The sequence below is a fragment of the Misgurnus anguillicaudatus genome, chromosome 1 (assembly GCF_027580225.2).
Source record: "Misgurnus anguillicaudatus chromosome 1, ASM2758022v2, whole genome shotgun sequence".
Lineage (NCBI taxonomy): Eukaryota > Metazoa > Chordata > Actinopteri > Cypriniformes > Cobitidae > Misgurnus > Misgurnus anguillicaudatus.
Genome location: NC_073337.2, coordinates 4,569,396 through 4,582,279, shown reverse-complemented (window position 1 = coordinate 4,582,279; position 12,884 = coordinate 4,569,396). Strand labels below are relative to the sequence as shown.

The 12,884-nt window shown below is 39.2% G+C and overlaps 1 protein-coding gene across 10 annotated transcripts in view; it reads right to left on the bottom strand.

Moving 5' to 3' along the window:
• Positions 1–442: 442 nt before the first annotated feature.
• The window catches only part of foxp2 (forkhead box P2), a 118,746-nt gene continuing 106,304 nt past the window's right edge, over positions 443–12,884 (bottom strand). For 7 of the 10 annotated variants that reach the window (XM_055189853.2, XM_055189858.2, XM_055189862.2 and 4 more), the window contains 3 exons: positions 12,467–12,739; positions 11,771–11,985; positions 443–4,446 (listed from right to left, as the gene is read on the bottom strand). In XM_055189853.2, coding sequence (XP_055045828.2) covers positions 4,302–4,446; positions 11,771–11,985; positions 12,467–12,739 — 633 coding nt within the window. In that variant the 3' untranslated portion in view covers positions 443–4,301. The remainder of the gene's footprint in view (positions 4,447–11,770; positions 11,986–12,466; positions 12,740–12,884) is intronic. The other 3 variants (XM_055189861.2, XM_055189859.2, XM_055189860.2) reach the window with 1 other exon arrangement.

The window sequence follows — 12,884 nt, the reverse complement described above, 5'->3', positions numbered from 1 at the left end:
CAACGCTCGCGACGTACTAGTAAACACATAACGCTCACTGCACTCGACTGGGGGCCGAGACCAAAAGAAAGGAAGAAAACGCACGAAAGATCTGCTGTTTCCCCACAGAGGTCAGGCTGGGTTCCCGAATCATCTTTTAAGCTGTACCGAGTTCTGCTTAGATCAAAGCGGAGGATGGAGAACACAGGCCACGTCCATTACGCTCATCCCGGCCCTCATCTAAACAACACTCGAGGTGCTGGGAGCGGGAACAAAGACGTGTAACTTAGCCATTAAAGTTTTATCATTTTTTTTCTCCCGTTTTTTGAGTCCCTGCGACGACAAATTCCTCCTCGTTGCATAAAAGCACAACGCAGGCCTATTTTCACACTCCACGTCTTTGTAGAATAAAAGATATACGTGTAGAAAAAAGTAAGAACTCCCTGATGTTGGAGGTAGACAGTTGCTTTTCAAATCCTAGTTTTGGTCCTTTATTTTATTCAGCAGTGAAAAGCCATGGATACAGAAATGAACGCCCGTTACAGTTCTGAATCGTGACCTCTACTCTCGCAGAAATCATTAACATATGGACACAGTACACGGTAATGAAAAGTATCAAAAAAATGAGTCTCGTTCGGAAAGGAACCCAAAGGAAAAACAAGGAAAATGTTTTCACCAATTACATAAACATATTTTTGCTACAGTCCCAATTTACTGTATACATAAGGGATCATATTCCCAGAGAATGATAGTAGTAAAGGATACATGACTCAACCGCTAGACGTAATGCTTCAGAACGTATGCACAGAGGTACAAGCAATAAATACACACATTAGGAAAAAGCCTTACAGCTACGCAACGCAGATGCAGGAAAAAGCAGGTTTGCTATTCTTAGCAAGCAATGAGAGAACAGTAAAAATTCATGAAATCCAGAAAAAAACACTGATCTTTTTAGCTTAGAAAAAAATGCCTGGTAAATTCATGGGTCCACCAACATTTTTTTTTTTCATTTTGAGAGATTTTTACATAATATGCACAATTATCAAAATACAGACAAAATCATCCCAGAAAAAGTCCAGACAATCCTAAAATCTATTGGAGAGGAGATTGCCCATCTGGAGGTTTTCTTCTGGTATTATGTGCAAGCAACTATTTTAGACATTTTTAAAATGTTTTTACAAAACCCATGCAAACTCTACAGGTAATATGCATTCTGTGTCTGAGAGTTTCTTTTGTCCATCATCACCCCCCCCCCAAAAAAAACAGTATAGCTGAGGTATGCACACTTTATCATCCCGTGTTTGTATATGAGTTTATTAATTCTTATTTCCAGTCCACCAAATGAATTTAGACATGCATTTTTAATAACACAATATTCCCTTACAGGTATTTTTTACATATTCATTCTACAAATGAGTTGAGGACAAACTATTTCCATTTATCTGCCTTCCTTTGGGAATGTAAACTGGCTGTTGGCGATGTCTCAAGCGGAAAATGGCATTTTTTTGTTCAGAAAATGTTGTGAAGAGGTAGAACCTTTTAAAAAGCCTTTTTGGGATAAGTGGGAGAACCCTTTATTGTATCTTCTTTAGCAAAGACGCTGCGGCCTTATATTTGGTGCGATAAAATTATTATCAACGTCATCTTCAAGTCGATTTGCTGAGGATAAGAAATAAGCTTCGTTCCTGGGTCTCGAGTGTATACCTTACTTGTGTGTGTGTGTGTGTGTGTGTTAAGATAGCAGCCAACCCTCTGGTTTGGCAAAAACTGGAACATCTGCACAGTACTGTAAGTTTCCACGCACATAAGACGACAAACCTTAACATTATCAGTTACAATACAAAGCAGTTACCAGTTTCAGATGGGCTTTCTGCACCAGAAAAAAAGATAGCAGACATAGAAATATAAAGAAAGAGATGCTGTGTGTCATTTTCATCTCCATCCGATTCAAGAGGCAGAAGTGTAACTTTGGTTTGACTAAAAAGAGAGACGCCTATTAAAGCAACAACCGCTTTTTCGATGACATCAGCAATGTTGAAATTAAAGCGACTGATCACTTTCCTCGTACACTATTGGTTGAACCTCAAACCTTTCCATTATACTGACACTACTGTAGCTGTGTCTATACAGCTAGTAATGCTGCATTAATGCTGCGTTTACACCAACCGCGGTAGAGGCGTGAAGCGCGCGTTTTCAATGTTAAGTCAATGTGAAGACGTGTTGACGCGCGCAAATAGAGCGTTTGGCACGGCACGGAAGACGCACTTCCGGCTCATTCGCGCGTCTAGCTTTCGCAAAAGGCGCGAATTGAGCGTTGTGCGCGGTACGCACGAATGGTACTTTTGTGCATTTTGCGGTTCACGCGAATTTGCGGCTGACGCCCGAGTTGAAAAATTTGAACTTTGGCGGAATTTCGCGCCGCGTTAACCAATCAGTTAATGGCAATCAATGGTGGCAGCCCCGCCCGGAGTCACTCATTCAACCAACGCTTGATATTGTCCGTAAGCAGTCACCCGGAGCTATACGACACAAGTTCTTATTTCTATAGAGACAGGAATAAAAAGGACCTCGCTTGGAAGAGTGTCAGTGAGGACATTGGGCAACCTGGTAAGTTGTAAATACACATTTCACTTTTGAGTCACGTGACGTTTATGGACCCGCGCCGTTTATATTCCCCCTATAGTAAGGTGACCAAATACAAACTGGTGACTCTCTCGATAAATGCACAATCAACATCAGTCATCTTGCAAACAGACAACCGCATAGCACTTGCCCCTCCCACAAGAAGCGCAGTTTGCCTCTGACGCGCGTCAAATGCTTGCTTTTTCCGCGCGTCTACTTCGTTCTACACGCGCGAATGCATTAAAACTGTTCAAGCGGCAAACCAGGTGCCTAAAACGCGGTTGGTGTAAACGCACCGCAAAGGATTTCTCCTCCGTAACGGCTCTCTTATTTGCTTTTTTATGATAGAACCAAGCCACATCGTTTCATATCGACTTGAAATTATGACCTTTTTGGCTTCACTAGATATCTTTAAAGTTTGGTTAAGATATTTTCGGTTTCGGCTCTGAAGAAATGACGGATTTAAAACGTGACGCGTTACGATTTCACTAGGAAAACAATGACAAGGTGGGTTACGTAAATAAAAACAACAACAACAACAACAAAGTGATACAAAAAAGTCAAAATAAGATTAGGAAATGAAAAATTCACAACATTTGTTTTTTTTTATCTGCATTTCCACTGATACACAAATGGTTGTTTTGGTCATGATCTGTTTATAGCTGCTCTTTCTACTCAGTAGTCAACAGGGTTGACCAGCATCATCATAAGGATAGAGCTCTCCATCCGTCAATCAAATTACATCATTTTATCTTTGTACAGGGCTAAAGGAGACGATCCCAGAGGTTATTCGAAGGTAGTTAGTGGAAAAAAGCTTCTCTTTGTACTAGTTAAAGTCACAGAGGCCTGACACCAAAGAGTCTCGGGGCTTCTGTCTAAGCTATTGGCCGTTGATAGTGTTGGCTTTGGTTTCTAGCTGTTGCCTGTGACTGTTTGCAGGTAGACAAAGCTTCAAAACGAGTAAAGAATATGCTTTTTTTTGTGCTCGCACAAAATCACGTTACACCTTTCAGCAGAAACAAAGCTAGTGAGACTGGAGACCTATTTTTTTGTACTTTTTTGGAACAGTCTTTGTACCATGGTTGTGTTATTCGTGACTTTATAAATGCCATTTACAGTTGTTGGTGGTGGTGCAGAGATGACTTTAAACGAATGTAAGCTGGGTGCAGGAGGTAAAAAACAAACAAACAAACAAACAAAAAAAACACAATACTGCTTTTTCTCCTTTCGTTGACATACAGGCAGTGACACAAATTTTTGATACTACTCATGTGCAAAAAAAGAACAGAGCAACAACTTGAATTGAACCAGCAATTGCATCTAACATCGACGTCTACTGTGGCTTGGATATTCACAAACTCAAAACGTATTTTTTGGCAGTATATGTGGCCGTTAGCTTTCTACAGAACGGACCCCGCTCCTGCGCTCGCGTCTTTTCGGTCCGTGAGCCGTGTGTTGTGTGAGGTGGCCGATTCGGATGAAATCTTGTCCTTTGTTTTGTTTTAAAAAGCAGACGATTCATGTCTGTCCATCTGTGGTCCCTAAAGATCCGCGGTATAGATTTTCTTCGGGCCAGTCTCCAGATGCATGCGAAATAAATACTCCCCCATCCGATTCAAAGTCTTTTCTGTGGTTGCGGGTTAGTTGAAGGGCGGGGCCTGAAAGAGGCGGAGCCCCAGCGGAGGGGTGGGGCAAAATAGTCATTCCAGGTCATCCGATAGGTTGCCCTCCTCAAGCTCCCTGTCCTCGTCCAGCTCAGGACTGTGATTGGCCGTAGTCACCAATGACATCGGACAGTCGTCGTCGTCCATGTTGAGCGGCTCCTCCTTGACGTGAATTGGAGGCCTGTGATAATGAAAGAAATTGACATTTTAAGAAAAAGCTAACAACTGGCCAATCAGAATCAAGTACCGTACTTTTCGGTCTATAAGCCACGTTTTTTTTTCATAACTTGGCTGGTGCTGCGTCTTATAGTCAGGTGCGCCTTGTAAGTCAGTATGAATTATTTTTGACATTTATGAGACAAGAGGTCCGCCATATGCTGCTTCTGTATTTATGTAATTCAATGGATTCAGTGATGTGGAATGACGAGTATGCGAACTTCACGCTAGTTGGCTTGTTCGGTTAATTTAGTCTATTCAACCTTCCAGGTAAGTTCTGTATGATATGGTTTATCGTTTAAATAAATGATAATATTACTTTAACGTACAGACATCTATTCAGCCTGCTGTTCTGTCTGCTATTGTTTAGTTCAATAACTTGCCTTTCCAGATTAAATGTCTGTTCTTTAGCTTGGATTTTGTGAAATCATTTTCTAAATAAACGCGACTTATAGTCAACTGTGACTTATATATGTTATTTCATCTTAATGACGAATTTTTGAATGATGCGGCTTATACTCCCGTGCAGCTTAAGGGCGTCACATCTAGGACAACTCAGATGTATCGTAAACCGGAAGTGCACATTAAATAGCATGAGCTTCGTCAGATAGCGTCTACTTCAAAAAGCAAAATATACGTTAGCAGCCAATGTTAATCGTTAATGATTTGGAACAAATATGATGTTATATAGTGTTAAACTATGTGAGTGGCGCTGTGTGGGGCGACAGGGATTTAAGCAACTTCCTGAGGCAAAGCTGGGCGGCGCCGGTGTGCGTATACTCATATAAAGCAATGTGTTTGATTTTTTTAGAACCTACCATAGGGTCAAGGTTTGATTTAACCCAGAAATGTTTTTATTTACAACCCAGCAGGCTGTGCTCATCCCTTTTTGACCCAATGCTGGGTCGAAAATAACCAAAAAGATTTACGAAAAAACACTGAAGAAATGATAAAAACCAGAAAGGCACACCCAATGCAATCTCATGGCAATTCATACATATTTTACAAGGTGGCTAATTCGTATTAATTCATACGACCATATTTGTTCATTTTTGTATGATTTGCCTTGACCCCTGTGACGTTGGGGATGGGGCGGGGTCTCGTTATTGTTTTTTCATGATAACCATACATTTTTGTGCATAACCCTTAAACGGTCCTTGAGGTCTATATTACCCCAAACGACATTTCATTAGTTAAAAAAAGGTTCCCTTCATCTCCGAGATATAAAACTTTGTGACTTTTCTTAAATAATCTATCTTTACATACTAAAAAAAAATTATCTGTCCCTTGGGGTCAATGTGACCCCAATTGAAAGTGAATAGAAAAGGCAAAAAAATTAATTATTTTTCCATTTGTCAAAAAATAAATATCAATAAATTCAGCATAAATCTGAAAATTTTGACACAGAAATGAAAGCCTGGTTCTTGTGCACAAATGCAATGAAAAAAACACATGTTCACACAAACCCACACACACAGGTATGACTGCCACAGTGAGCATTTGTATGGAATTTGGCAAATAAAATCAGTCACAAATGCTGAAAATAACATATAAAGGGGTGTGACCTAATGCACGCACATTACAATCCCAAACACACGCAAGCACGCACGCACACACGCACGCACACAAATTTCTGTGGCATTTTGTTAAAACAGACATTTCAAAATGCATCAAAAACTATAAAAAACTACTATTTGAAATAATATTTATTTTTAATGTCCTTTCTAATGTTTATATAAACATAAATTCCCAAAATGTTTCACTAAAGTAGTGATGTAAGCAGTTGTACATATCCAGTAAAATGAATGGGTCTCAATGGGCATCTGCTGGTCACAATGATTTAATTTCTAAACAGTAATTCTTTTTTTTCTAAAAACTGATGGCTAAATTTAACACCTAACACCTATATCAATATCTAAAAACAATTTAAATCAAATTTAGATCATAATTAATGTGAATTTTCATAAAAACTCGATATTTTTCAGACAAGCCAATGGTGTAGTTGAGGAATTTAGTGGTAAACCGGTACAAAAGTACTTCTCATCTATATAATAAAGCTGTGTTTTGAGAGATTTGAAGTAAATAAAAAAAATATGATATATTATTTGTATTATTGAAAATGTATATTTTTCTTACAATTAAGCTTTCAATTCTGGGGTCATATAGATACCAAGGGCCAGAAGTGTAAACAAAAAATGAGAAGTGTTTGAGGGTTAACTTTGTATGAATTAGCCAACTCGTAAAACATATAATATGACACATCTACCTCGCGTGTTATCAAAGTCCCAAAAACGTTAACACAGCAACTGAAGTTGGATTAATGCAGTGCATGTAAAAATGCAAATCCACCGACGGTAAAATACGTTCACTGTTACTTTACTGATGGCACCTGCTATTTAAAGGGAGAAAAACCTGACTGCAGCCCCATTATAAATAATAGAGAATTTCTCATCTACTTGCCCCTGAAGCAAAGGGGGGTTGTTGGGTGGGGGGGCTGGAGGGGGAAGTAGAGGCTTTTTTTATCTTGTTAATAGAAAGTGCAGCCCTTCGTTAATATGCAGGGACCGTGGTGGCACTTTTCAAGTAGGAGACAACCTGCAGCTAGACTCCACCATTAATCAACTTCAGTCTGCCAGTTCCCTCGGACACCATGATCCATGTTTTTAACTCCAAATGGAGGAATATCTTTACCGACTGTCAATAAGCGTACGCGAGGGGGGGAATGCGAAAAACACGGAGTGATTCGGTGAGGAACGTTTCCCGGCTCGAAAACGCTGAAGAGTGAAGTTACTAACAAGAATAATAACTCTGTCATACACAAACAAGGCTTAACATGATCTCGGACCTTGGTGGGGGGAGAGGTTTGCGCTAGCATGATAAATTTGACAAAACCTAATTATTTCTGACACGTCGGATGCATCTGAAAATCCCGCTGGACTGGAGAGAGAGAGGGAGAAAGAGCGAGAGACCTCCTTATCAACTAGTCTCTGTATTAGCCATGTCTGTCTGCTCTCCTGGGCTGCGCTCATCAATGACAGAGGAAACTTTGAATATGAAAAGAATTTTAAAAGGTACAGATTACTTTAATATTTATAGCAAAATAGATTAATATTCAGATGTGGAGACGGACGGGTTGTTTCTCTCTTCTTGGCTATGTGCGGTGAAAAAAGGAGGAAGTTGATTGGCCCGTGTGGACCCTATACCGGACCACTACAATGATACATTCACACCTTCAGGAAACAAGAATTTTAGTCCTTATTAAAGCAATTAATTCAAGTGTGGTTGTCAAGTGGTGGGTGAGGATATCTCATCTTACTGGCAAATTCTTGATTTTAAATACAATACTATGATTAGTAAACATCTATTTTGTCATCGTAACATTTTATAAGGCTAATAAAGACATGCCGTCAGCCGCACTTATCGTACAATAACAAACAGAAATGCGCTTAAGGATATTACGGCGAGACAAATGATCCCGGTCAGTCTGGCGTTCCACCGGCCATTAAGCTCGACACAGGCCTTTACTCCTAATGCGAAGAAGCATAGCTTACAGCGTTCATTTGCATTAATTATAAATCAGCCGCATACTTGTGTGGTCGCGGAGGAAGAGAGAAATGATTAGTCCTTGCTCGTCCCTTCTTCACTGTATTAAGATGTCAGGATGACTCATTTAGTGTTTAATGAAAGGCTGGCATGAGAATCTGGAGCCTGTGCCAGTCGGTGTGCGAGTGCCAGACGCTACTACTGGCGACAATCAGGAGACGGCCACTGTAAACGAAACCGTATTTGCACCGTAAAGACATTTGCTTAATTTCGATTCAAATAAAAAAAGGAGTGAAATTTGAAGTTTAATCAGATGCCATTTTAAGTGCCTAGTGACGAGTTGCTATAACTTATAAAATCAAGTTGCTTAACTTAATTTTTAAAGTTAAAAGTAAAACATTTGTTTGTGTTACTTTTTTACAGTGTACGTTTGCAAGTGCAAGTTAAAGGATTAGTCAATTTTCTTTAAAAAAAATTAGATAATTTACTCACCACCATGTCATCCAAAATGTTGATGTCTTTCTTTGTTCAGTCGAGAAGAAATTATGTTTTTTGAGGAAAACATTTCAGGATTTTTCTCATTTTAATGGACTTTAATGGACCCCAACACGTAACAGTTTTAATGCAGTTTAAAATTGCAGTTTCAAAGGACTCTAAATGATCTCAAACGAGGCATAAGGGTCTTATCTAGTGAAACGATTGTCATTGTTGGCAAGAAAAATAAAAAATATGCACTTTTAAACCACAACTTCTTGTCTATCTCCTGTGATGTGCCAGCGCGACCTCACGCAATTGCGTAATGCCTTCGAAAGTTCACGTGTTACATATATGAAATGCACATTTGCGGACCATTTTAAACAATAAACTGACACAAAGACATTAATTAGTATCATTCACATACAACAACATCTGAATTATCCTCTTTCTCCACACTTGTAAACACTGGGGTGTAGTTTCGCATACGTCATCCGTGACCTCTTGACTTGATCACGTATCGCGTGAGGTCGTGCTGGGGCGTCACAGGACTGGTGATATACGAGAAGTTGTGGTGTAAAAGTACATATTTTTTATTTTTCCTTTGAAACTCCGTTGAAACTGCAATTTTAAACTGCATTAAAACTGTTGAGTGTTGGGGTCCATTAAAATGAGAAAAATCCTGGAATGTTCTCCTCAAAAACATAATTTCTTCTCGACTGAACAAAGAAAGGCATCAACATTTTGGATGACATGGTGGTGAGTAAATTACCTGGATTTTTTTTTTTAAAGAAAACGGACTAATCCTTTAACTCTTTCCCCGCCACTGACCAGTTATCGCATCAATAGAGACCAATTTTCCGGCAATCCATATTTCCGCTATTATCCACCAGGTGGCGCTCTTACCCAACTTATAAAACACTAAAGCATTCACTCAGTTCAAACGATTAAAACTTCGAGCTTGTTTTAATCATACCTTTTCATCTAATCTCTATCAAGTTTTTACAAAAATGCAATTATCTCAGCTTTTTGTTCAAAATTTGGTATTTATATAAGAAACCTACACATATTTAAGAGGTGATAAAAATAAAAAAATAAATAAAGATAGGATGAAACGTTTTTTTTTTATTGTTTCAAAGCAGTGGGTCTGTTCTTTCATTTGGTATATTGTATGTTTATATATTTAAAGAAGAACATTGGGTCTCATTCATGATCATCAAAATGATTCAACAAAAACTTTCATACTAAATGTTATTTTAAATGTATACAAAAATGTAAGAACAACTTAGACCACATGTATGCAATAATCATGAACAATGAAAAAATATATAAAATATATAACACAGATATTTATTATAGGGTTCTTTTGTTCATTATTAATGCGCACGCGTGGTCTAAGTTGTTCTTACGTTTTTGCAAACATTTAGAAGAAATTTTAATATGAAAGTTTTTATTGAATCATGATTTGTAAGTTAAAACGTCCGTACGCACATTTTACGAACACATTTGTGCATACGCATGCTCAGTGAATGAGACCCATTTTCTGGAAGGCATTAAACTTTTGTGAAAATCATAAAAAATGCTGCCGCTGGCTGGCAAATTTATTTAAAAATGCTGGCGGGGAATAAGGGTAGCCGTATATTTCACCATAATGCTCTTTTTATTTAATCTGTTGGCTCTTGGAAAATTAGAGAATTTTTACCTAAAAGAAATAAAATGTGCGCTTACACCCATAACACTGACCGATAGCATTAAAGGTGCAGTGTGTAAATTTTAGTGGCATCTAGTAGTGAGGTTGCAAATTGCAACCAACGGCTCAGTCCACTGCTCACCCCTCGCTTTTGAAACGCATAGAGAAACTACAGTAGCCGCCACCAGACAAACATGTCATCGCCGGAGACAACTTAGTAAAAATAGTTTGTCCATTAAGGGCTTTTGTGGAAACATGGCGGCAAAAAATGGTGACTTCCATTTAAGGGGACCCTCTGTGTATGTAGATAAAAACCGTCTCATTCTAAGGTAATAAACACATAATGGTTTATTATAAAAAGGTCTTTATACACCCCTAATAATATAGTCTTATATATTATTTTGCATTTCTGTCAAGAGATCCTTTTAAAAAATACACACTGCACCTTTAACCTTAACGTGTTCAGAAGAAAGGTTAGTCTAATCGTTCAGTTCACCAGGTTGCGTGTTTCTCTCTGAAGGCCGAATGCGAGTGTGTTTAGCCTCTTCATTATTAAATGCTGTCCAGAAAAAACACTCACAAAACATATTTCTTCCATTTTAGACATGTAGAGGTCATGTAATAGAGACTACGCTTTTATGTCTTAACGCTCCAACCACACAGAGAGAAAATAAGGCAGAGAGACCAGCAGTCCGAGTTATAAAGAGAGAGTATTTCTCAACTGTCTGATATTAAAAGTTAAATAACCTAAGGGAGTGAATATACAGGGATTCTGGCCCAATTCACACTTTAACACACATTTCTGGGATCCCCCTTGAAGTGTTTCTAAGCTAATTGGGTCTTTGGGTTAATATTAGCCATTCTGGGTCGTCTGGAAACGCGAGGACACCACGGCGGTGCGTGCACGTTATGCATTTTTGCGAGACATGTGACACGCTTACTGCTCTCATACCGCTATCTCGGTAAACACAGCCATCCAACATAAGTGACATCACTGATTAGGGCGAGCACATGTTCTGTATCGCTATTCCTCCAACCCACACCACATTAATCTTTCATCAGCTCGCTCTCCTTCCGTCTCTCCATTAAAAAAGATGGAAAGGCAAAGATTTTAAAGTAATTAATGATATAGTTAGCTGCTAAATATTAATAGGAACGGCCTTGCATAAAATATAACGTCTAAACCTCTGTGACGCGGACGGTGGGGTAATTACAACAGAATCTGTAATTATGGCAGCCTTTCGCTTCTCACCTATTTATAGGTACGAGCCGTAATCCAAGAAGCAAATGTACACTTAACCTCAGGCTTGGGTAGATTAGTGTTTTTTGAGCCTTTGAGCTAGTGTACATGCAGTAGTTTTAGTGTTTTACGAATATTCGAAACACACTGCTAATCCTGATTCCTTAAAAGGAAAAAAAAACTTTTTTACGTTTTTACAGCGTTTGGTTTGATAATCAAAAACGACTTTGCTTTTCTGATGATGTAACCAAGGCTAATACTTCACTATCCAATCAGATTAAATAATAAGATAATAATGTCCTTTTTATTACATGCTGAATTTTAAATGTATCCTGAACTCACAGATGGGTGTGCGGGGAGTAACCAGGGCTGCTGTGTCCATTGGTGTCCAGGTGATCGAGTGAGCCGTTGAGCTCTTCGTGTGTGGTGCCGTGAAATAGGCTGGTTGGACTGCCACTCATAAGTCCTGGTGGGCTGGCTCCCATCAAACCTGATGCGCTGCTGTTCATCAATCCTGGATTACCCAATAATGGCAAAGAGGTCTCCGCTAATGCTGCCTATGAGAGAGAACATATTTGAAGTCGTTTTAATTGAGTAAATTATTGCTGAAGAATCAATCTGTGGTACATTTCTCCAGATAAGCGAGAAAAAAAGCCACTGGAAAAGTTTCCAAGCTGGTAAAAAAACCTCAAGCATCCAAATGATAATGAAACCCTCCGAAACTTTACCTCAAAACAGCTGAAAAAAACCCACTCTTGACATTTTTTTTGCCTCTTGCACATTAAAGTTATATACAGTAATTAAATTTTAAAGTTTTTGCCACGAGCACCTCGCTGGCCGACACTGCGAAGCCAAATCATTTATGACAGTTTGGATAAATATTAATGCTTATGCCCTCGCGTTTGCACGAGCTGCTATCAATCTGAGCCTGGGCTGGCAGAGAAGGTACCCGACTTCACCACACGGTGTCCTTCTAGACTCGAACTGCCTGTGCCAACCTGTCACACACACAGAGAGATTCACAGTTGAGGCGTTTACCTGTAAGCTTGCGTTGAGAGCCGCACCGTAACCAAGACTAGACGGCAGATTTTTCACCAGTGTCGGGCTCCTGAACACAACAAACCGAATCAAAGCATTAGCATCTATACTGCTTTTAAATATACATGTGAGTGTGTTTGTATTTGTGTACCCTGTGATCTTCTGAGATCTACGCTTTTGATATTCCATTTCGTCCACGGTCCACACGGCGCCCTTGACGTTCTCCACCCGTACGAAACACTTGTGCAGGCTGAGGTTGTGCCGAACTGCATTCTGTTAAATGCACACAAATCAAATCACTTTATTAATAAACAGTGTCCACAATTCACATTTGAAGAATTTTAGGTTACACTTTATTTTGATAATGTATAAGGTGCCGGTTGTTATCGCAGAAATAAGCCCCAACAGTGTGATTCGT